The 26,289-nt window shown below is 40.9% G+C and overlaps 1 protein-coding gene across 3 annotated transcripts in view; it reads right to left on the bottom strand.

Moving 5' to 3' along the window:
- NKAIN2 (sodium/potassium transporting ATPase interacting 2) overlaps positions 1–26,289 on the bottom strand; it is a 1,142,378-nt gene that overhangs the window by 642,656 nt on the left and 473,433 nt on the right. For all 3 annotated transcript variants that reach the window (XM_089686435.1, XM_089686437.1, XM_089686436.1), the window contains exon 3: positions 20,714–20,794. In XM_089686435.1, the coding sequence (XP_089542561.1) occupies positions 20,714–20,794 (81 nt within the window). The remainder of the gene's footprint in view (positions 1–20,713; positions 20,795–26,289) is intronic.

The raw sequence follows: 26,289 nt of genomic DNA, 5'->3' as shown, positions 1-26,289 counted from the left end.
CACAGCCTGGAGGTGAGCGCGCACACTAGCTGATGGAGGATTCGTGGTTTTTACAGTGGTCACTGGATGTTTCATGGCCTTTGTTGAAGATACACAGATTCATTGGGACTTGCACTTTATTGTGGCACTTTACATTTCTTTCTTTATTTTTATCATTTTATGTACCATTGATCACTCTATTTGGTTGTGGATTTATTTATCCAATATTGTCACTTTTATTTACACTGTGTGGTTTCATTTTACTTGCATTGAGTGTTTTTCTTGCACAATATTTTTGTTCACGATTTATTGGGTCACGTATTTTATAAACATAGTATTATTATTTGTTATATGATTTTTATTTCACATTGTGTGGGTTTAGTTATAATATTTTTGTTGAGCAGCATCATTCGGTTTTCATTTGTTTTCACTAGTGGGAATATAGTTAGGTGTCTGCGGCCACTCAGGGGTTTTTTCTAGGGTTTGTGGAAGGGCAGGAGGATTCATTCTTTTTATTGTTAACTATCAGTGCTATCTCATCAGTGCTGTTTATCAGTGCCAACTATCAGTGCTGCCTCATCAGTGCTGCTTATCAGTGCCCACTATCAGTGCTCCCTCATCAGTGCTGCTTATCAGTGCCAACTATCAGTGTTGCCACATCAGTGTAGCCCATCATTGCTACCTAATCAGTGCACATCAGTGCAGGACTCTATTTCATCAGTGCCCATTAGTGCCGATTATTAGTGCTGCCTCTTCAGTGGAGCCTCATCAGCATCCATCAGTGCACATCAGTATAACTGAGCAGTGCCTCCCCATCTGTGCAGCCCCAACTGTGCAGCTTCATCCATGCATATCAGTGCCCACTATCAATGCTCCCTCATCAGTGCTGCTTTTCAGTGCCAACTATCAGTGCTACCTCATCAGTGGAGCCCATCATTGCTACCTAATTAGTGCATCAGTGCAGGACTCTATTTCATCAGTGCCCATTGATGCAACTTATTAGTGCTGCCTCTTCAGTGGAGCCTCATCAGCATCCATCAGTGCACATCAGTATAGATGAGCATTGCCGCCCAATCTGTGCAGCCCCAACTGTGCAGCTTCATCTGTATCAATGCCCATAAGTGCAGCCTGCTCAGCACCCATTAGCACCCTTCAGTGCACCAATAAGTGCAGCCACATCAGCACCAATAAGTGCAGCCACATCTCACCCAGTGTCCCCATTACAGCAGTGTGTCACCACAGCCCACAGTCACCAGTATGGTTAATAAATAATTTACCTGTGAGAAATCATATCAAATTCTATCTCTGACCGACGAAAGCAGTGGGGAGCTCTCTGTGTCACATTCTGATTCTGATTATGAGCCAGTGCCAAGTAATGGAACTGTAATCAGAGGAGGAAGAAAGTTTGCCCTACAAACGAAGGCGTTCTGGTGAAGAGCAGGCTATCAACAGTAGTGCAGTGGAATCCACAAGTAGTGCAGTGGCATCCACATCTAGCGCAGTGGCATCCACCAGGAATGGAGTACCTCAGCAAGAAAGGCCAGGGATTATAAGTGTGTCATGTAAGCTCGAAAGAGCAGGGCCCTCGATCCCCTCATGTTTTGCATTGTATTGGTATTGTTCTGTCACATGTTCTGTCCCCCTTTGTAATGTACAGCGCTGAGTGAACTATTGGCGCTTTATAAATACTGTATAATAATAATAATAATAATGTCAGCCCCAAAGTGTTAGGGCTCATGCCAGTCTACCAGATGCCTTTGCAAACCCTCTATGGCTTCCACCTGAATCAGGAGCAGCTACTATTCCCCCTTTTACTGGCCAGCCTGAGAGTTAGTAGGAAGGGCTTCCCACAAAGGCTGGTGAATACAAGATTACAAAGAGGGGAGTCGGTGTGTTTGTGGAATGAGAAAGTATTTGCTATGAAGTGGAGGGACAAACATGATGTATATTTACTTTCCTCAATTCACAATGACACTTTTGTGCAAAATCCACAGAAGGAATAGCCCAGTCCAGAAGCCCAAATGCGTACATGAGCACAATATGTTCATCGGGGGGAGTTGATCTTAACAATCAGTTGATCCAGCTCTACCTTGCAACAAGAAAAACCCACCATTGGTACAAAAAAGTCTCAATTTATCTTTTCAATTTAGCTGTTTATAATTCTTATGTAATTTACCGTAAGTCCTCTGAAAGACCCGAAACCTTTCTGAAATACCAAGAGGATATTATCACTGCCCTTTTGTACCCAGAAGGCCCACCAGAAAGCATTCACTCAGATGCAATGAGCAAACTCCATGAACGCCATTTTCCCAATAAAGTCCCTACCAGAGAAACAGGCCAAAAACGTCAAAAAATATCAGGTGTGCTTCAGAGTGGGACTTAAACAAGACACCATTTATTATTATCCTCAGTGTCCTTCCCAACCAGGCCTCTGCATAGGGGATTGTTTCCGACGTTACCATATTTGTCTGCAATATTAGAGAACTCCTGCCTTTTCCCATCTGACTATTTGCCTTTACACTCATCATGCCACTGTCTGCTCCTGAACTGACCCTGGCCTGTTATTTGATCACGCCTCTGCCTGCTGCCTAAACTGACCATACATCTGCCTGCTTTGGAACTGACACTGGCCTGTTTATTTACAATGTCTCTGCTTGCAGCCTGAACTATCAACCATGATTCTGCCTTCCACCTGAACTGACCTCAGCCTGTTAATTGACCACTCTTTTGCCTGCTGCTTGGACTGATCTTTTGCCCTGCTACTGTAGTAATGGGATTTAAGATAACACAGGGGTCTCACATACAGTTGTGTCCAAAATTATTCAACCCCCAATGCTGTAAAGGGGTTTAGGGACTATAGTGTACATTTGGAATTGTATTCAGAATCAAATCCTACAAGGACGTTGTAACTACCCAAATGCAACTAAAATGACATCAATTGTTTATGTAATACAGTAGTAAATGGTTCTTATGTGGTTTCTTCATTGCCACAATTATTCAACCCCTTAAAGACTACCACTCTGAAGAACAGAGGTTCATACAGGTGCTTTCCATCAGGTATTGAAAACACCTGTGGATGTCACCGAGCAGCAATCAAGCATAATAAGCACCAATTAGGCAGCTTTAAAATGACTGTGATACTCAGCTCCTTCTAGACATTTACTGGTGTGGTTACAAACATGGTGAAGGCAAGAGAATGGTCCAGGAAGACAAGAGAAGAGGTGATTTCTCTTCACAGGAAGGGCAATGGCTATAAGAAGATTGCAAAGATGTTAAACATACCAAGAGACACCTTAGGAAGCATCATTCGCAAATTCAAGGCAAAGGGCACTGTTGAAACGCTACCTGGTCGTGGCAGAAAGAAGATGCTGACTTCGACTGCTGTGCGCTACCTGAAGCGTAGAGTGGAGAGAAGTCCCCGTGTGACTGCTGAGGAACTGAGAAAAGATTTGTCAGATGTGGGTACAGAAGTTTCAGCCCAGACAATAAGACGCACACTGCGTAATGAAGGCCTCCGTGCCAGAACTCCCAGGCGTACCCCCTTGCTGTCTCCAAAGAATAAGAAGAGTCGACTGCAGTATGCCAAAAGCCATGTGGACAAACCACAAAAGTTGTGGGATAGTGTTCTGTGGACTGATGAAACAAAATTAGAACTGTTTGGGCCCATGGATCAACGCTATGTTTGGAGGAGGAAGAACAAGGCCTATGATGAAAAGAACACCTTGCCTACTGTGAAGCATGGTGGAGGGTCAATCATGCTTTGGGGCTGTTTTGCTTCTGCAGGTACAGGGAAGCTTCAGCGTGTGCAAGGTACCATGAATTCTCTTCAGTACCAGGAGATATTGGATGGAAACGTGATGCAGTCCGTCACACACCTGAGGCTTGGGAGACGTTGGACCTTTCAACAGGACAATGATCCCAAGCATACCTCCAAGTCCACTAGAGCATGGTTGCAGAGGAAAGGCTGGAACATTTTGGAGTGGCCATCGCAGTCACCAGACTTAAATCCGATTGAGAACCTCTGGTGGGACTTAAAGAAAGCAGTTGCAGTGCGCAAGCCTAAGAATGTGACTGAACTGGAGGCCTTTGCCCATGAAGAATGGGCGAAGATACCCGTAGATCGCTGCAAGACACTTGTGTCAAGCTATGCTTCACGTTTAAAAGCTGTTATAACTGTAAAAGGATGCTGTACTAAGTACTAAGATTGAATGTCACTTGGGGGTTGAATAAAACTGATAATGCTGTGAGCACAGAAAAGACATTTGTGGTTATTTCATTATAACTGTTATGTTATATTTGTCTGACCTACAAGTGCCTCTTTAATGTAAATGTAAGCAAGATGACTGAATGATCAAAAGCAATGTCAAACTGGCCAAAACACTCAATTTCAGTGGGGGTTGAATAATTTTGGACACAACTGTATGTGAGGGTCTCCAGAGAAGTTTTTCTGAGCGGAGAAAACTAAGATTTTGGTTTTCTCCGGGTTGTGTGATTCTTGGATTAGGGTCTGCAGACCAGAGGCTTCGAAGAGATTTGGGTTGGAAGAAGCCTCTACCCCTGTGCCAAGGTCCTACCCTACCGAGGCCTTAAGCCTGATATTTATGCCAACTAATCCTGGCCTGCTAATTGATCATGCCTCTTCCTGAACTGACCACACCTCTGCTTGCTACCTGTACTGACTATGGACCATGTTCCTGCCTACTGCCAGTACCAAAACTTTGGCTGTACTGACCATTTCTCTGGATGCTGACTGGACAATTTGTTTGACTGTTGCTGACCACATACCTGCCTGCTACCAGGACCAATGCTTTGGCTGTTGCTGACCACATATCTCCCTTCTGCCAGGACCAATGCTTTGGCTATACTGTCACTATCTCTGCCTGCTGTCTGTGCTGACCATGGAAAGTATTGCTGCCTGCTGCCTGAACAACTGCATTAAAACCACAGGTAACCTTTTTTTTACCCTTTGCTCAGTTGAATGTGGTCATTTTGTGGGTCCTGGTGCTCTAGGGCCTTCAAAAATGTGATAGGTAGTCAGGAAATTAGATGTGTAATTTATGCCCCTTTTATGCTCCTAGAACTCTCGATGGTGCTACTTGGATGCTGGGTTCCTCTATGTGGCCAGGATGTGGAAAAGTCTCACACATGTGGTATTACCATACTCAGGAGGAGTAGCAGAATGTATTTTGGGATGTCATTCTTGGTATGTACATCCTGTGTATTAGAAATATCTTATAAATTGACAACTTTGTGTGGAAAAATTATATTTTCAGTTTCTTTCCACATTTTCCATAAACTTTTGAAAAAAAAAGACATGTTAAAATTACTTACTATGCCTCCTAGAATATACGTTAGGGTGTTTGCTTTACAAAATGTGGTCATTTTGTGGGCAATTCCAATGTTCTGGTGCTTCAGGCCCTCAAAAATGTGATAGGTAGTCAGGAAATTAGATGTGTAATTTATGCCCCTTTTTATGCCCCTATAATGCCTGGTGGTTCAATGTGGATGTTGGATCTCTGTATGAGGCCAGGCTGTGGAAAAGTCTCACTCATGTGGTATCACCATACTCAGGAGGAAGTAGCAGAATGCATTTTGGGGTGCAATTGCAAGTATGCCTATGCCGTGAGTGAGAAATAACTTGTTAATATGACAATTGTGTGTAAAAAAAAAATAAATAAATACATTTCTTCATTTTCCAAAGAATTGTGGTAAAAAAGTACAACTTCAAAAAACTCATCATGTCTCATACTGAATACCTTGACTGTCTACTTTCCAAGAATGCATAATTTGGGGAGTATTTGTAGTTTCCTGGTATGTTAGGGCTCGTTCACACTAGGCTGTTTTGCCAACGCTTGCCAAATGCCCCTATAGCGTTTGGCAAGCGTTGGTCCGGTGTTTGCGGAGCGTTTTTAACGCTCGGGAAACGCTCCGCAAATGCCGCATGCGTGGTTTAGCGGCGGTTGCTAGGCGTTTGCCGAGCATTAATAACGCCCCACAAACGCCTATAATGCATTTGAGTGGTGTTACCGCTCCGCAAACGCCCCGCAACCGCGTCGCAACCGCACCGCAAATGCCGGCCGGGCGTTTGCGGAGCGGCACCATAGACGAGAATAGGAGGCTTCAAAGCCTCCTGACTCAACCAGAGGCGTCCGTTTTGCCGCGACGCAACGCGACGCAACGCGACGCGACACAAACGCTCCTGTTAGAACAGCACCATGTGCTGTAATGTGCAGAGTTGGCAGAGGCGTTTGGGAAGCAGTAAAAACGCTTCCCAAACGCCTCTCTGCCGCCTGCACACAAGGCTAGTGTGAACGTAGCCTTAGGGCCTCAAGAAATAAGATTGACAGTCAGTACATCAGGTGTGATCAATTTTCATTCATTAGTACCACAGCTTGTAGACTCTATAATTTTCACACAGACAACATAATATGCACTGATTTGGGTTACTTCTACCAAAGAAATGTAGCAGTATAAATTTTGGCCTAAATTTATGTAGAAAAATGAATTATTTGCAATATGTAAACATAGAAATGATTATATTATATAATTTAATTTTTAAAAAAACCCAGTGGTAAATAAATACCACCAAAAGAAAGCTCTATTTGTGTGAAAAAAGTGATAAAAAGTTTGTTTGGGTACAGTTTGGCATGACTGAGTGATCGTCATTTAAATTGCGGGAGCACAGAAAGCTGAGAAATTGTCCTGGGCAGAAAGGGGGTATAAGTGGCCTGTATTGAAGTGGTTAACAATCCACAAGTCACCTGGCTTTAGTTTATGAGATGCTTCCAAACTGTTAGGATCTGGATTTTGGGGCGGGGAAACACATAAAAAAGTTGGTTAAAAACCTTGAGAGATCAGCAACATTCTCTGTGAGATCCGAATGGAGGCCTTCAGCTCCTGAGAAAAATATAAGCAAGAGAGCGACAGACTTCCAAACAAAATCTCATAGGGAAAGAGTCCACATATCCCCTTAGGGAATTAAAAAAATATAAAGACATTCAGGCCATAGTTTTCTAGTTTCTGACATCCCCCTAGTTTCTACTAGTTTCTAGTTTTTACATCCCCTACCACTGTGGATGGTAGGGGGTGTAAAATAAAACCTCAAACTTCTTGTAAGAACTCTCCTATAAAACAAGTTCCTATATTGATCTCTCTAGCTTCTAGGGCTCTATACTTACAAATTACGTCTGATAGCACTCTTTGCTGTGGCCTTTGCAGTAGCATTTGCCACTGGCCAAACTTCTGGCCATTTAGAAAACATGTCCATACAGACCAGTGCATACGAGGATGTTCAGTTTTTGGTAACACCTTTGGTAACATGTAAAACAAGAAGCAGTATATTCAAAAACAACCGGGGTGAACCTTGGCGCTATCCCTTGCTCATTTACTAAGGCAGCCATAACTGCTTCAGACTGATTACACGGTCCATGTGTCAAGATGAAGGAAAAAGAGTAGCTGGCAGACCTAAAAGATCACCCTTTTCCAAAGTCCTGTTCCATAAGATGTTGCCCCCCACTGGGAACCACTTGTTCTTCTTGTTCTGTGGTCCTCAAAGTTTAATTATTAATCTCAGCTCTACTGGGCCAGAACTAGGGTGGAATCTGTGAGTTGCACAGAACCAGCAAGTGTCCTGGGCTGTAATGCAGCATTCTTAATTGCCTGGTCTGCTTCCAATGTGTGCATTTTAATGTTCGTATGACTATCTCAGAAAGAAGTTGGAAAGCTGAAGATAGCCAGTCAATTAAATTAGCGTGCTTAATTGGTTTTCCTGCCGGAGTAAAGAACTTCTAATAAAATGTTCTAATCTAATAAAAAACCCTTCAAATGGAACCAAAGCCATGTAGCACCCCAAAAGCATTCTAATTTTCTGCTATCTATATAAATGTATACTCTTTTGATAACTCACAGGCTTTGCTATGGATGCTCTGCTTCTTGAGCTAGGGAAGAAGGATCCAATGACAAAATATGGAGCATCCTTCTGGGTGATAACTACATATTCAGTATGGGTCTAGCCATCATCAGTATAAAACCGGGATCAAATCTCCATTTAATCAAATAACTGAGTCTTCAAGGAGTGTGTCCTTACTGGGCTCACAGCAGCTGATTCCTACAACATCAATTTCACACGTGGTCTCCAGCCTCCTCCAATATAGGTATTAAGGTGACTGGGTTCAACGGTACAGATTTTTCATTGTTATATTTTGTACATAATTAACAATACAAATTCATATTTTGTGAACCTTGCATTAGACAAATATTTAGTTGAGCTGTTTGCAATAATTGCTGCACAAAATGTGGGACCATTAAACTTGAATATTTGACCAAAATAATTAGATTATTATTATAATACAGGATTTATATAGCGCCAACAGTTTGCTCAGCGCTTTACAATATTACAGGAGACAATACAGCAACAATACAGTTCAATACAAGAGGGATTTGAGGGCCCTGCTCCTTGGAGCTTACAATCTAGGAGATTGAGATTGTCTAGTAATTGTCTAGTAGCACCATGCATACAGCTACTGCTCTAATATAGCCGGATGAACCCATCATTACTGGGTCTAACTTGCATAAAATATATCTCAATGGCTTGTTTTTTCCTATCATGCTCTTTGTGTAAAAATTCCAGTGTCATGTTCTAAAAAGATAAACTTTGCCTGGTAATATTACAATTTCTCTTTGCTTGCTCTGTTTAGTTTTAGTTAAATAATACAAGACTTTAGTTTCCATCTTACATATTTTTTCAAAGTCACAACACAATATATAAAGTCACATCACAATATATTATAAAAATACTGTGTGGTCACGCAAAGATGTCCATGCAGCAGCAGGAGCCTATTAGCAATCATTTTCACAGGAAAACCCATCAACTTTGGAGAGCCCCTTCCTTGATTGTTACCAAAGCACTAAATTTCCAGTGGAATGGCATTTAATCCTTTGTTCTTGGATCCCTCCAGCTGAACCTCCGTGTTAACAGAACTGCCCTGGACTTCACTAAGAGGGATGCTGTTTATGAGGCAAGCACAAGTATCCATTTGTATTCTGAACTGTTTACTGTAGTAGTGACTCTAACCTGAAGTCTTTGCAATCCTTACAAAGATTGTAGTCACAATTTACCCTGAAAGATTGTAGTCACAATTTACCCTACATCAAATAATCCTTCATATTTATTCAATTCCTTCTCAATCTTTGGAATTGGCTTTTAGGCACTGAGTGTAGCCAGGAGGGGTGGTTCCAACTACTCAATGGAATAAAATAATTTTTGCCTGTCTCTTTAAAAGAAGTAGTTGTAATTATATTTTCATCTATTACCTTAATTTTTATTGAAAAAATAAATGTATCTGCTCACGACGTGTTTTGTATTCAAGGCAAATGCCTCTGTCATTTGAATTCAACTAAATTATGTTTTTTTTTTCATAACAAATGCTTGTCACCATCCCATAGTGTTTGCTACACAGGAGCACTTGCGATATCTATATGCTGTTATTCAAGAGGATTTTACGTGAGTGTGCAATCTGGTTTTATTAGATTTTACGGAATAACAGTAATATACTATGGAGTCTGCTTTCCTTTTTCCATGATATCCTGGGTATGGTATGAGATCCTATTTGCAGGTATTGGCTTGAAGGTGAAGAAGCGTTCGTACTGAACTGATCTGGTTTGCCACTGGAATCATTAACCCATATAGGTGTGCTTATGTGTCCAATATAACTTATGGTCATAAATATACCTAGTAAGTGGCTACTATATATTTATTTATCTTGTCATTATGTTCTTTTATTTATTTTTTAAAGCTTTTTAAATTTTTATTATTTTGCTCAGGAATATTAACCCTGAGCATGGTAGTGGATCTGTTGTACCCCTATCTGTTTTATGTATCCCCAGAGAAATTGTTGTGAAGAGTCCATGTTTGTGCAGATTTACTAATCTGTTTTTAATCATTCTGTAGTGTACGCATGCTCCTAAACCCATTTTGCATCATTGATTTTACTTTCTACCCGTTTAGTAAACTGCAGGTTAAATTACTCCTTGCCTGATCATTTATAATTATCTATATGTCAGGCAGCATAAAAATCATCCTTGCTAACACACATCCTTGGAAATATTGGTTGTAGAGTAACTGGAGAATATATTGCTTTCAAAATAGTTGATTTTTTTTGGGCAGACTTTTCAGAGTAGCAATGGTAAGCTACCTATAAAATGACACATGTATAGTTTCATTAGGTTGTTTTAAACTAAATCTTGACAATCAGAAAAGGAGAGAAATGCTTATCTGGCTGTGGAATCACTGATTTAACCAATGGCAAGATTTTATTGATGTAGAAACCCTAAAAGCAACTCCCGCACTGTTGCTGACATCCTTTTGTGGTCTTGTTCCAAGTTGGGTATCTTTGGCAGTCTTGATTGGCCAGGCTGGGGTAAACCACCTCCAACAGGGAAACAAAGAAACACAGTGCCTCTAAGTGTGTACTGTGAAGGTATTTAATAGAAAGATAAGTAGTAACTCACATCTTAGGATTTAAAAACAGGCTCATGGGTAAGAGGGTGAGATGTCTGTAGCCAGATGTAGTTGTGTGACTGATCCAGAGAGAAGATCGATTGAGTCCGCCAGCAGGTGGTGTTGTACATGTGCAACATGGATGGTAAGCCTGCTGGAATCTCCAAGGTGTCTGCCAGCAGATTGTGCTGTGCATATGCAGCATAGATGGTGAAGCCTGGCAGAGTCTCCAAGATGTCCGGGATCAACACACGTGGCATCTGACGTCATCAAAATGCGACACGTTTCTGAGCATGTACATTGAAATATTTCAAAGCAGCCAGCTAGGAATATTATATCGCAAAAGAGACATGCAAAAAAGCATGTTTGTCCACATTTTTTTTTTTGGGGGGGGGGGGGTCTTTTAAGCTCTTTTTTAATATAGTTGATGTAATTGCTTAGGTAAAATTTGCTAGAAAAAAAATTTTTTTTGCTTTATTGAAAGCAAATGATTTAGGGGTGTATTTCTGAAGTTTTTCTTTTAGCGTTCTTTGTGTTTTTGTTTGTATTTTTTGTGTGTTTTTTCTTTTTCACAACACCAGGTCCAGAGTTTTTAAAATGAGCTCCTGTAACCATCAACAGCCATTGAAAGTCTACCAAAAACTACCAAATATCACACAATGAATTCCTCTTTAATGACTCTAATAACATTTGCAGAAAAAAAGAACATTCTGCAACAATCTCTCGATTTTCAAAGAGATTTAAGAGAAATTAAAACCCTCAATATTGTTTATCCCTACCTATGATCATCAGCATCCTCTTGACAATGGTGAAACAATACAAGAATGCAGTGGCATAAAAATAGTCATAGCAACCCATATGGCTGTTATGTGGCATTGAGGAGGAGGGGTGCCATTAGGGGGGCTCTTGAATCACATTAAACATAGAAAATCGGTATGGGAAGAAAACACAAATCCAGTACTGTATCATTAATGACTGAAGAGGTAACTGTTGACCCTGTACCCCCTGTAGCATTTACAGTCAAAAACAGATGATATCAGATGCACAGAAGGAGACTTCAGAATCATTTTCTCTGGCACAGTTCCAACTTTGAAGGCTATACAATAAGAAGAACTAATTTAGCTGTCTTAGTAATGTTGATTTATTGTTCACATAGCTTTTGGTCATCCTGGCCAGCAATGAAATGAACCCTTAACATCTTCATCTGGCTGTAAAAAAAAAAACCCCAGTATATCCTAAGTGAAAAACTGACAACGGTTTGTATTTCTGAAAAAAAAATCACCCACAATTTAAAACATTTGTGTTAGGTTTATAAAGTAGTTGTGTGCAGAAGCTGGTGTTTGTAAACAAATGGGCTGCAGGTCATGCCATTAATCAGATATGACCACGATTCAAGCACTCAGGCCAGTGGCCAAGAAAAGGAGGGCAGGGAGCATGCACCTCCTCCTTCTAAACCATACCAGGCCACATTCCTTTATTATTGAATGGGTACCTTGCAAAAGGGGGTGCAATGCATTTACTAGGCACCTTGTACCCATGATGAGAGAGCCACATCCCAACATCCTGTCACCCAGAGGGATGTGGGAGTTTGCGTGGGTACTTTTTAGAATCTGGAAGTCCTCTTTACAATAAGGAGACCCCAGAAATCCAGCCCCTTTGGGAATGAGTACAGGGTGCATAAAGTTAACAGTAACTCACTCCATAACAAAGTCCTTTATTTGACAGAAATAATGTCCCCAATGTAAATCCAAGGTCAGTATCACATTGTGTAACAATATATATCCTCTTCAAACACAAAGACCCAATTGCAACCCACCACCATCAATGTTGACCTGATGACTTGAACCCCCCCCCCATGATGTTTACTGTCCCAATCCCACCACAAAATAACAGATTCCTGGGCAGTTGCTCTATTTCAACAAACCAGCTAAGGATCCCGGATGATGTCATTGATCAAATTGCACATACCAGCCAACTGGGGATCTGACAGAGAAACAGGCAAATGAGCATGTCAAATTTGGCCAGTTCACCCATCTGAACCCATTGGCTGATGTTTGTAAAGCACCAAAGTAACACCGTTTTAAATGGAACATTACATATCAGGAGATGTTTGAGACTAGTTTATGGATCCAGCCACCATTAGAATATAATTATCATACTGACATTTCAATAAATGACTGCCAAATACATTGCACAAAATAAAGGGACAGTAATTGTTAAGGCTGTCATTCACCCAGCAAATTCTTAAGAGTTTTATAACTGAGATAAAGCAAATCAAAATGATGAGATTTTATTGTCCTCCCAACAAACATAATGAATGTGGCAGGATGAATTAGAATAGTGTCAATGTAGTAGAAATTATATATGGAATGCTCTCTTGTGTAAAAAAGAGAGAAACAATAGTTTCTAAAGACATATAATAAAGTGTCTTTTTAAGGAAATGTTGGGGAATCAGACCTCTACAGAACACTTAGATTTATGAAACATTTCTATAATAGTCTTCCTACATGATTACTTGCTGATTTCTCATATTTCTATAGCACTGACATAATATGCAGTACGGGGTTAAGATTTGAAGTCAGCCCAGCCTGTTTGCAGTTCACAGTGATCTAAGCCTCTTGACCTCCTTGACCTCTCTGCGGCCTTCGACACAGTTGACCACCCCCTCCTCCTCAAAATACTACACTCCCTCGGCCTCAGAGATTCTGCTCTCTCCTGGCTCTCATCCTACCTGTCACAACGCTCTTTCAGCGTTACCTATAATGCTACCACCTCCCCCTCACTCCCCCTCTCTGTTGGGGTCCCTCAAGGCTCTGTCCTTGGGCCCCTTCTCTTCTCCATCTACACCTCCTCCCTTGGCCAACTCATACACTCTCACGGCTTCAACTACCACCTCTATGCCGACGACACACAAATCTATCTCTCAACCCCCCACCTCACCCCCTCGGTCTCTGCCCAAATCACACACCTACTGAGCGACATATCAGAATGGATGTCGCTCCACTTCCTTAAACTGAATCTCTCCAAAACCGAGCTCCTTGTCTTCCCCCCAGCCCGAACCCCACCCCCCATTGACTTCTACATCACATCCAACAACGCCAATATCAAACCCGCTCTGCAGGCCAGAGTACTTGGTGTCATTCTGGACTCCAACCTATCCTTCCAGCCCCAAGTCCAATCTTTAACAAACTCGTGCAGACTCCACCTCCGCAACATCGCCAAAATCCGCACGTTCCTAACCCCAGAAACCACTAAACAGCTCATCCACTCCCTCATCATATCACGACTCGACTACTGCAACTCCCTCCTCACTGGCCTGCCTCGCCGCTGGCTATCCCCGCTTCAGTCTATCCTGAATACGGCTGCCAGACTCATTCACCTTTCCAAACGCTCCGTTTCCGCCACCCCCCTCTGCCAATCCCTCCACTGGCTTCCGATTGCGCAACGGATCAAATTTAAAATCCTAACACTGACGTACAAAGCTGTCCACCATACTGCCCCGAACTACATCACTGACCTAATATCCAAGTACCGCCCAGCACGCACACTCCGCTCCTCACAAGACCTCCTTCTCTCTAGCTCCCTGGTCTCCTCCTCCCATGCCCGCCTCCAGGACTTCTCCAGGGTGTCACCCATCCTCTGGAACTCCCTGCCCCAACCCATCAGATTATCACCTACTCTCCTCTCCTTTAGGCGCACCCTGAAAACCCATCTCTTCAGGGAAGCCTACCTCACCCCCTGCTAACTTGCTGACCTCCTCCACTCTTCCTACCACTCCATCCCCCACAGCTATCTCCTCCTGTACCACTATCCCATCCCTTCTAGATTGTAAGCTCGAAAGAGCAGGGCCCTCGATCCCCTCATGTTTTGCATTGTATTGGTATTGTTCTGTCACATGTTCTGTCCCCCTTTGTAATGTACAGCGCTGAGTGAACTATTGGCGCTTTATAAATACTGTATAATAATAATAATAATAAGCCATGATTTTGTTATCATAACACCCAACTACCACTTCCTGGCCTTTGTACTTAAGTTAGGTAGCTTAGAAGGGTCAATAAGGGGGTAATTAGGTAAGCAAATCCACTGTCTATTAAAGGTGGGATGTGCAACCTCCATATTGACAATATGAATAGCTGTGATAGGTAAAGCAAAGGAGATACTGTTGATAAAGTTTACCCTGATTGATTGAGGCACCTTTGGCCTTTAAGGCTCCCATCCTCTCCAACGCACAGATAGCACAGAGGTTCCAGTATACAATTTGCCTGTGGCAATCCTGTTCTTTCTGCACTTCAGAAATTGCCTTTGTAACCCATTAGAGGCATTCCTCTCTCTACTCCTACCTACAAGGTTGTATTCTTTGTAGCCTTAACCTCTGGAAGGTGCGTATCTGAGCTGGAGGTGTTATACTGTATATTTCAAGGAACCCATTTTTTAGATTTTCTTGCCTAAGGTAGTACCAACCTGTGTTTTCTTGACCAGGAGGAGGGCTGGCTTACAGGGGAAAAAAAAGGGTTAATATATTCTGAACAAGCTGTAAAAAGGACTCTGCAACTAGCCATTATTTTCCTACCTAGTTACATGTACTGTAAATAATTTATCTACAAAAGATCACAACACAACTCTAAAATCAGTTTTCATGGCCCATTCAAACCACTGTGGGACCAAAAATCCATTATTTTTGGTCCTATGTGGTGCATTAGGCAACCTGTTAAAATGAATGAGCGGCCTTAACTTAACATGCATTAGCATATACATGTACTTAAATGTACCAAAATGGTCTTCACTGACATGAATGGGCCCAAACAGCTTACAAGCATCTGGTGCCTGTTTACATTAGAGGGCTGATTCTGCTCTCCATAAAGAATAAACAATAGAGGTGCTGTCGTTTCAGTGTCTTTGTTGTGATTTTTGAAAGTGTATTTTTCCACAATGCCTATAGCTGCAGAGATGAATGGTAGTCTTTAATATATTGCTTTTATTCTTTTCTTATAATATATAAACACTTTAATGTACATAGTCCAAGCACAGTCTGAGCTCATCTTAATACATATGCTAAAAAATATGTTGTGTTCTATATTTTATTAAATATAGAAACCAACATATGTTGTGTTCTATTTCTATATTTAATAAAAAAAAACATTTTGCACTAGTAGTGTGTCTCTTTTTTCTGTTATAGAAAGAATGAAAATATGGAAGTAGTATATCCACAATACTTTACCTTGTGGCAAACATGAGCTCTAGGACCTGCTGCAAAAGATACTATATGAATATTTTAACACATTAGTTATTCGATGCACTGATTCTACTTTTTTAAAGGCAATCTATTTCTTCAGATAACATTGATGCAAAAAGTTATGTATTACCTAAAAAGTATACCAAAAATTTCCTGTTGAAATGTCAAGGTTAAAACATACAGTTTATTGCTGTGGAAATCCCTCTGGCGGCATTTAGTATAAAGTGATACTGGGCTTAGTATATCACATTAGTTGGAAGCTGGCGATATCAAGTATAATTTATGTTTTTCTAAAGTGATACTAATAGGTTTGAATTTTGTCAATACAAAAGAGCACTATAAACTTACCTCCTGTGGAGGCTTTTGAATAAAGCTATACTTTAATTCATTAGTTGCCTGAAGGGTATGTTTTATTCTCCATTTTAAACTAATTTAATGTAATATATTTTTCAGCCTTGGCTTGTCATTTTATAACAAGAGGAAATACTTATGCGTATCATTATGGGTTGATGTCATATTTATTTCCAGCCCTGAATACATGAAATGAAAACATGAATGTGAAATGTGAATAGCCGGCTAATAAGCAATATGCCAAAAATGACAGGAAATAGAGCATTATAGCCTCAAAGGATTCTTTTTATTGTGCTAAGTGAAAATTTAGCATTTCAAACAAAAAGTCATTCATACTAAACATCACTGGCTATAGGAGCATAAAAGACTTTCTCATTATAATTATACAATCTTTAGATAAATAAGTATTGTTTATACAGAAGGAAGTAAATAAAGCCATGCATATTGGAAACAGCCCTCAAAGATGCCTACTGTGCATAGATATTTCTTTGCCAGTACATAGGCTTTAACATATATTATTAAGTATGATCTTACCACAACTGTGTTTGACCAGAATCAGCAGGATATTTTAAAGTGTACTGAGTTCTCTAATGTGCTATCATTTTTTGAAAGCAATTGACAGTGAGCTATTTATGTGTCCGAAAACTAAATAAAAATATTATATATATATATATATATATATATTTTTTTAAATATATATATTTAACATTTGTTCAACTTGACAGTTAAAGAGAATTTGTCACTTTGTCCATTCAGGGCAACGTAGCAGGCTCTTACTAGCCTCACCTCCCCCCACCCACTTGCCCTGTTGCAGCCAATGCTTTTGAGAATGGGGGAGCATGTGACATCTTCCCAGAAAAGCAGTGCTCAGGCCTGAACCTATCACCTGATGAGTAGGACAATGTCATTAACCCAGAGTAAGCTTCCTCATTATCCAAAACAGAATAGTTGTTGACTCTAGGAATAACGTAAAGTAAAAAAAGGAACTTTAGTTATCAAACTATAACCCCTGAGTTGTCCTTGTCTTTGATCAAAGCTCAGTTTTTATAATAAAAAAAAAATTGAAATACCTTAAAAATTAATTGTAAGTCATGGTGTTCAGCTTTCTCCTGTGGTGCTCAATGTCATTATGTCACCAAAGTGCTCAACCACCCAGCACTCTATTCTCATATGACATGTGGTTTCACAGCAAAAACTGAGCATGAGAGGGCAAGGGGAAACGTGTTTGGGCATGACAAGCTACCTAAATGTTGTATAACTAATGTCCCTTACCAAGCTTACCACCCCTTGCCACAGCTGTGACTCAATGTTTGTGGATATTACTAGGCAGGAATCTAATCTCTTAATAATCTGCTAGTGCTGTAGTGCTGAATTCCTTGGTCCCCACAAAGGACCATTTTTCATTGAGGTTTGTTTTTGCAGATTAGTTCACATTGTCAGAAGACAAACTATTAACAATTTAACATAGTATTAAATAATGATAAAAGTAATAACATTTGCAAGGTTTAAAATTAAGATTGTGATATATAAATGACCCTTTACAGTACAAAATTTCACTTCTGGTTTGATCCTCATAAAGAACACTTGTCATATACTCCAATCTATCACTATTAAGTTCATCTAAAAAAAAATCATAGGTACTAAATAAAATGGGTACAAAACGCAATACTCCAATGTTAAAAATATCTCTGTATTTACAAGCTTGCATACAGGTGATGAAATCAGATGACTTTTTTCAGACTTAAGCATTGTATATCAAACAAATTCATGCAGGTTTGTATTGCTGTCTACCAACTGAGGATATTTACATACACTTCCTACATGGTTACCGAGATAGAAATTGAGGGAAAATTTCTCCACTGGGGAAACAGACAACAATAAAAATGATTTTTTATACAGTTGGGAAAGAACAGATCTTTTTATTGCTGAGTTCCTGTTGAGAAGTTTTCCCTTCACTCTCTGTGCTCAAAACTAAAACAAAATTTTGTCTGGAGTTCCAATTTTTGTTTCAATAATTATTTCTATTGCAGTATTTATCATACGGAATAAGAAATAACATTAAAGAATAAAACAATTTATTGTAAATCAAAGCCATCATTTTATGTCCTCAAAGTTTACGATAAAAAGTAACCCATTTAGAGTATGTTACAGAATGAAAAACAACAAATTCACTGTTACAGTGTTTTTTTTTCAGGTCACATCATTTGATCTAAGAAGTTCATTCAAGTTCAAACACAGAGAGGTTGATTTAGCAGAGGCTGATCATTTAGGCAAATTTCCACTTAGCTTAATAAATAAGGTAGTTTGCTCACTCTGAATACCCACTAATGTAGACAGAAAATAAAAAAAAGCAAAAAAAACCCCAGTATTTTTGATTGTTGATTGCACTTGTTTGGATGATTGAAGTCAGCACAGCTCCGCCTCATTCACTAAGCTAAGTGTACCGCCTCTATTCCTTTAGTAAATTAATCATACAAGTCCCTACAAGTTCAAACACAGAGAGGTTGATTTTGTAGAGGCAAGGTAAGTTTCCACTTTAGCAAGCATTTAGCAAGGTAAGTTTCCACTTAAATGAATCAGGTAAGTTTCTACTCATTAAATCAGGTGCTTTGGCTCACTCTGAATAATCAATAATGAAAACAGAAAATTAAAATAAAAAAAAAACAGGATTTTTGATTGTTGATTGCACTTGTTTGGATGATTGAAGTCAGCACAACCTCACCGTGTTCACTAAGCTAAGTGTACAGCCTCTATTCCTTTAGTAAATAAACTATATTGATTTTATTGATACTAAAAAGAAGACAAACAACTGAGCGCAAAAGTGTACACTCACTTTCCAAATTATGTACCGTGCAAAACAGCATATACCCATCTCAGAAGCATTAGGACACACAACAATAACATTGCTTTCCCTGTGTCCAACACAAAATACTGCTTCATATAGCCTTTCATTTACATAGATAAATTCATAAATAAATAAAGCAGGATTTATAATGAACACCCTTATTACCTCCATTCTGTGCTCACCATTGCAAACAAACATTGCTTCTGCACCAGCTTACAGAACAGGCTAATGAGCACCAGCAAAACAAAAGCGCTAATACAGACACCAATTTGGATTAGGATTTTGCTGCTAAATGCAATGTTGTTTATCATAAACAAAGGATAAAAAATTTGAGCCATTTTTGTATCATATCATTCTTACCTATATTATTTCACTATTAGGCTCATTGTGTTAAATTGCAAAGGAAAATGCATTAAAAGTTAGCTATAATTATACCAAATATGAAAATATTATTTTATATTTTAGGGACTTCTTCGTATTTCTGGCATTGCGCTAGTGAACCTTGTACATGTTAGTGTGTTGCCATTCCAGTGATATTATTAATGTCACCCTAAAGCAGGGGTCCTCAAACTACGACCTGCGGGCCACATGCTGCCCTGCCGCTGGGCAGGGGCGTATCTGCAAGGGACTAGGGTTTGGCAGGTCGGGAGAGCTCAGCAGGGCTCGGGTGGGAGGCAGGAGGGCAGGATCAGCAATTCTAGAACAGGGGAAGGTGGGCTCGGCTTATTAACCCGCACCACTCACCTGGCCTCTCTGCAGCCAGCCGGCCATCTATTCTGATCAGTGCATGCAACTGTCATGGCCGGTGGGCGGAGCCTAGAGCAGACCATGAAGAGGGGGAGCAAGAGAGGAGACTCCATCACTGCATGTCGGGTATCATGGCCACGGACCCTAGATAAGTGCAATAGATGATCGATCTCCTCCCTCTCTCTTTCCCCCCTCTCTCCTCTCTCCCTCTCCCTCCCCCCTCCTTTCTCTCCCCCTTTCCTCTCTCTCCCCCCTTCTCTCTCTCTCTCCCCCCTCCTCTCTCTCTCTCTCTCTCCCCTCCTCTCTCTCTCCCCCCCTCTCTCTCTCTTTACATTGTACACAGATCTGACCCAACAAGGTGTCCTGCATTTACCGTATATTTTGTTCCATAAGACACACTTGGGGGGAAATGTCTGTGTGTCTTATGGAGCAGCCGGCCCAGTATTCCCGCCGCCGTTGTATGTCCGCAGTCTCTGGTCATCTCATGTACTATGTCCACAGTCTCTGGTCATCTCCTGTACTGTGTCCACATTTGTTCATAGTTTTTTTTTTAAACTATAGTCCGGTCCTCCAACGGTCTGAGGGACAGTGAACTGGCCCCCTGTTTAAAAAGTTTGAGGACCCCTGACTTAGGGGGTTATTTACTAACGATGGAGAGTGCAAAATCAGGCTCACTTCTGCATAGAAACCAATCAGCTATTAGGTTTTATTTCCAAAGCTTAATTGAACAAGCTAAGGTTAGAAGCGGATTGCTTTCTATGCAGAAGTGAGCCTAAGTTTGCACTCTCCAGCTTTGGTAAATACACCTAAAAACAATTGAAAAAGAAATGGCACACAACATTCAGTAATAGTTGTGTTGTATTTATAGCTATTTACTTATTTCTGCTACTGGGGGTACATTAAAAGGAAATTAAAAAAAAATGTGTCAAGTTTTGTAGCAGCTATGGAAGTTCATGTTCAGCTCTTATTTGAATATTACACAGTATTCTGACATCTACAGATGAAATCACTGTCTGAGATAGTATTTCAAGACAATATTAATTAAAAAATGTCAACTTACCCTGGAAAGGTCCCCAGCTTCCAAATAGAAACATATAATAAATACATTCCAAGCTATCCACACCACAAGCCAGACAGCATACTGTGGAAATAAAGGAATAGATGTAGGTCAAGTAAAAATAAATTACCACTGATACAGTCTTTCATTGATCATTACAACTGTTTGGCATTCAATCAAAGGAGAATAAGGTGCCAACCACATTATTTGTAGAATATATTCATGACCATATTGTGGAGGAAGATAATTTAATTATCTGTAATAATTCCATATTCAATTTTAAGAAATCAGTTGATCAAATTTAAGTTCAGACCAGGATTGAAATTAAAGGCTGAAGTTCCATGTAGGACTTTAAAAAGAATATGTCAGGACAAAAAAAATCCTTATCCTTTCTTCTCACTTTAGAGAAGCTGTGACCTGTAGTAAGTGTATGCATTTCATGTGTCAGGATGTTCGATGTGTACATGCTTGTTCCAGGTCAGTGACTCACCAGACAGAGAAAGAAAGATAGGAACAAACAACCCTGGAGGATGCACCTTCCAAATGATGACAAATGACAAAGGATGACAAATGACAACTGCTCATATGAAAAAAAGTTTGTTGTAAAGAAAGCTGAATCTGGCTAAACATCCGTGTGCATATGCTGTTCATCTCCCCAAGCCCCCAAAAAAACTTTTGTTTACCAAAACACCCTTACTTAACTTCTTCATTGTAGTGTTCTGGCCAGTCTGGTGATGATTTAATTACATATGTGCATCACTTAGTCCTGGAGTACTATGAGTCCAGCCTGGATCATGGTGAATTCCCAGGTGTGTGTCAATGATAGACTGAACTTTCAGAAAACTGGTAGAATGATGCTGAATGTCATTCAACCTAAAGAACCCTGGCACCACAGAATGGGGGGAAAAGTTGGGGCTATCACTAAGAGGGTAAGTAGAAATTGACTATTTTTTTAATACTAGAGGGGAGTGCCCAGATTAAAACAATGCAGTTTCACTTCAGACAATTCCACAAAAGGCCTAAAAACTTTCATTTAATCAATATGTTAGGAATATTCAATGGTTTTATACAAGAGAAAATCAAACTGAAAAAAAACCCTTAAATACCATTAAAGGAAAACTGAGTAGCTGTTGCTTTGTATTGATCATGTCATAGAAAAAGCCATGATCACTAAAAACCTGTTATATAGCAAACACTATTTATTGGAAATGAATGATAGTATCAATCAACTAGGCTTAGTGATTTTTATAGCATAAATACGGAGTAACATTAAAGCGGAGTTCCACCTGAAAATAAAAAAAAATAAAAGTCAGCAGCTACAAAAACTGTAGCTGCTGACTTTTGAAATATAGACACTTTCCTGTCCCTTGGTCCAGGGTTGTCCTCACCACCGCTGGTTTCACTGGCTGGCTTCTCTCCCTGATGTTGGCATTTTCAGTGTGGGCACCTGGCTGTGACAGTTTGAGGCTTCACAGCCGGGTGCCCACTGCACATGCGCGAGAAGCGCTGCACTTTGTGAATGGCCCCGTAGTCTTTTGGGACTACAGGGAGGGAGGGGGAGAGGACAATTTCCGCTTCCGATCACCTTAGGTGATCGCAGCGGAAGTGGGAGTGGGTACCTGTCAAATTTGGGTACCCACTCCCCAAAGGTGCCAATCCTTAATGGGGAGTGGAGGACAAAGACTTAAAGTGGAACTTCCCCTTTTGGGTGCAGCTCTGCTTTAAGACCATGTATTATTTAGAAACTAAGATTTCCCTATAGATATGATAACAAACCTATTGGATTTGTTCATGAGCTCAGCACAGGAAACAATGCTACAGGAGGCAGGGGAAGGGAAAAGAAAACTTGGACAACCGTATGCACAAGACAAAGGAGCAGCAGTTGTTTGCAGGACTCTGAGAAGGAAGGAGCTGTATGATAACTCCATCACAAGGGAGAACCAAGTTAGGTGACTGTTTAGTGTATGCCTATCACATACATTGTGCATGCTTATTTGTTAGGAAGGATACTGTATTCCTATAATTGTAATTAGAGATGAGCGAATCGAACTTGGCGAAGTGGAATTCGTTTCGAATATTAGGAAAATTTCGATTCGCGACGAATCCGAAAAATAGCAGACTTCGGATGCGCGAATCGAAATTTTTCCAAAAATGGCGGCGACATGTGCGGCGACGGAGCGGGGATCTCTGGGAAGGTGCGCAGACAAGGCGCGCTGACCCATAATGCATTCATTCATGACATGTGATCGCATTAGCCAATCAGCAGCCAGCCAGCCAGCACTGTGTAATGGTCGAGCTATAAATTGCGGCCATTTTAGAATTCTCCATTTGCCTCCAGTCATTCAAGAGAGGCAGACCTGGCTGTATTGAGGGAGAGAGTTAGGGACACAGAAACGTTACTTAGGGCCACAGAAACGTTACTTAGGGACACAGAAACGTTACTTAGGGCCACAGAACCGTTACTTAGGGCCACAGAAACGTTACTTAGGGCCACAGAAACGTTACTTAGGGCCACAGAATCGTTACTTAGGGCCACAGAAACGTTACTTAGGGCCACAGAAACGTTACTTAGGGCCACAGAATCGTTACTTAGGGCCACAGAAACGTTACTTAGGGCCACAGAAACGTTACTTAGGGCCACAGAATCGTTACTTAGGGACACAGAACCGTTACTTAGGGCCACAGAAACGTTACTTAGGGACACAGAATTGTTACTCAGGGACAGACACAGAATTGTTACTGAGGGACACAGAATTGTTACTGAGGAACACAGAATTGTTACTCAGGGACAGACACAGAATTGTTACTCAGGGACAGACACAGAATTGTTACTCAGGGACAGACACAGAATTGTTACTGAGGGACACAGAATTGTTACTGAGGGACACAGAATTGTTACTCAGGGACAGACACAGAATTGTTACTCAGGGACAGACACAGAATTGTTACTCAGGGACACAGAATTGTTACTGAGGGACACAGAATTGTTACTGAGGGACACAGAATTGTTACTGAGGGACACAGAATTGTTACTCAGGGACAGACACAGAATTGTTACTCAGGGACAGACACAGAATTGTTACTGAGGGACACAGAATTGTTACTGAGGGACACAGAATTGTTACTCAGGGACAGACACAGAATTGTTACTGAGGGACACAGAATTGTTACTGAGGGACACAGAATTGTTACTCAGGGACAGACACAGAATTGTTACTCAGCGACAGACACAGAATTGTTACTGAGGGACACAGAATTGTTACTGAGGGACACAGAATTATTACTCAGGGACAGACACAGAATTGTTACTCAGGGACAGACACAGAATTGTTACTGAGGGACACAGAATTGTTACTGAGGGACACAGAATTGTTACTCAGGGACAGACACAGAATTGTTACTCAGCGACAGACACAGAATTGTTACTGAGGGACACAGAATTGTTACTGAGGGACACAGAATTGTTACTCAGGGACAGACACAGAATTGTTACTCAGGGACAGACACAGAATTGTTACTCAGGGACACAGATTGTTACTGAGGGACACAGAATTGTTACTGAGGGACACAGAATTGTTACTGAGGGACACAGAATTGATACTGAGGGACAGACACAGAATTGTTACTCAGGGACAGACACAGAATTGTTACTCAGGGACAGACACAGAATTGTTACTGAGGGACACAGAATTGTTACTGAGGGACACAGAATTGTTACTCAGGAACAGACACAGAATTGTTACTGAGGGACACAGAATTGTTACTGAGGGACACAGAATTGTTACTCAGGGACAGACACAGAATTGTTACTGACGGACACAGAATTGTTACTGAGGGACACAGAATTGTTACTCAGGGACACAGAATTGTTACTCAGGGACACAGAATTGTTACTCAGGGACAGACACAGAATTGTTACTGAGGGACACAGAATTGTTACTGAGGGACACAGAATTGTTACTCAGGGACAGACACAGAATTGTTACTGAGGGACACAGAATTGTTACTGAGGGACACAGAATTGTTACTGAGGGACACAGAATCGTTACTCAGGGACAGACACAGAATTGTTACTCAGGGACACAGAATTGTTACTCAGGGACACAGAATTGTTACTCAGGGACAGACACAGAATTGTTACTGAGGGACACAGAATTGTTACTGAGGGACACAGAATTTTTACTCAGGGACAGACACAGAATTATTACTGAGGGACACAGAATTGTTACTCAGGGACACAGAATTGTTACTGAGGGACACAGAATTGTTACTGAGGGACACAGAATTGTTACTCAGGGACACAGAATTGTTACTCAGGGACAGACACAGAATTGTTACTGAGGGACACAGAATTGTTACTCAGGGACAGACACAGAATTGTTACTGAGGGACACATAATTGTTACTGAGGGACACAGAATTGTTACTGAGGGACACAGAATTGTTACTCAGGGACACAGAATTGTTACTCAGGGACACAGAATTGTTACTCAGGGACAGACACAGAATTGTTACTGAGGGACACAGAATTGTTACTGAGGGACACAGAATTGTTACTGAGGGACACAGAATTGTTACTCAGGGACACAGAATTGTTACTCAGGGACAGACACAGAATTGTTACTGAGGGACACAGAATTGTTACTGAGGGACACAGAATTTTTACTCAGGGACAGACACAGAATTGTTACTGAGGGACACAGAATTGTTACTCAGGGACACAGAATTGTTACTGAGGGACACAGAATTGTTACTGAGGGACACAGAATTGTTACTGAGGGACACAGAATTGTTACTCAGGAACAGACACAGAATTGTTACTGAGGGACACAGAATTGTTACTGAGGGACACAGAATTGTTACTCAGGGACAGACACAGAATTGTTACTGACGGACACAGAATTGTTACTGAGGGACACAGAATTGTTACTCAGGGACACAGAATTGTTACTCAGGGACACAGAATTGTTACTCAGGGACAGACACAGAATTGTTACTGAGGGACACAGAATTGTTACTGAGGGACACAGAATTGTTACTCAGGGACAGACACAGAATTGTTGCTGAGGGACACAGAATTGTTACTGAGGGACACAGAATCGTTACTCAGGGACAGACACAGAATTGTTACTGAGGGACACAGAATTGTTACTCAGGGACACAGAATTGTTACTGAGGGACACAGAATTGTTACTCAGGGACACAGAATTGTTACTCAGGGACACAGAATTGTTACTCAGGGACATACACAGAATTGTTACTGAGGGACACAGAATTGTTACTGAGGGACACAGAATTGTTACTCAGGGACAGACACAGAATTGTTACTGAGGGACACAGAATTGTTACTCAGGGACACAGAATTGTTACTGAGGGACACAGAATTGTTACTGAGGGACACAGAATTGTTACTCAGGGACACAGAATTGTTACTCAGGGACAGACACAGAATTGTTACTCAGGGACACAGAATTGTTACTCAGAGACAGACACAGAATTGTTACTGAGGGACACAGAATTGTTACTGAGGGACACAGAATTGTTACTGAGGGACACAGAATTGTTACTCAGGGACACAGA

Source organism: Staurois parvus, unplaced genomic scaffold, assembly GCF_062004578.1.
Source record: "Staurois parvus isolate SC_StPar_1 unplaced genomic scaffold, SC_StPar_1.0 ptg000397l, whole genome shotgun sequence".
NCBI lineage: Eukaryota > Metazoa > Chordata > Amphibia > Anura > Ranidae > Staurois > Staurois parvus.
The sequence above is the reverse complement of the archived record's forward strand: the minus strand, read 5'-3'. Positions and strand labels throughout refer to the sequence as shown.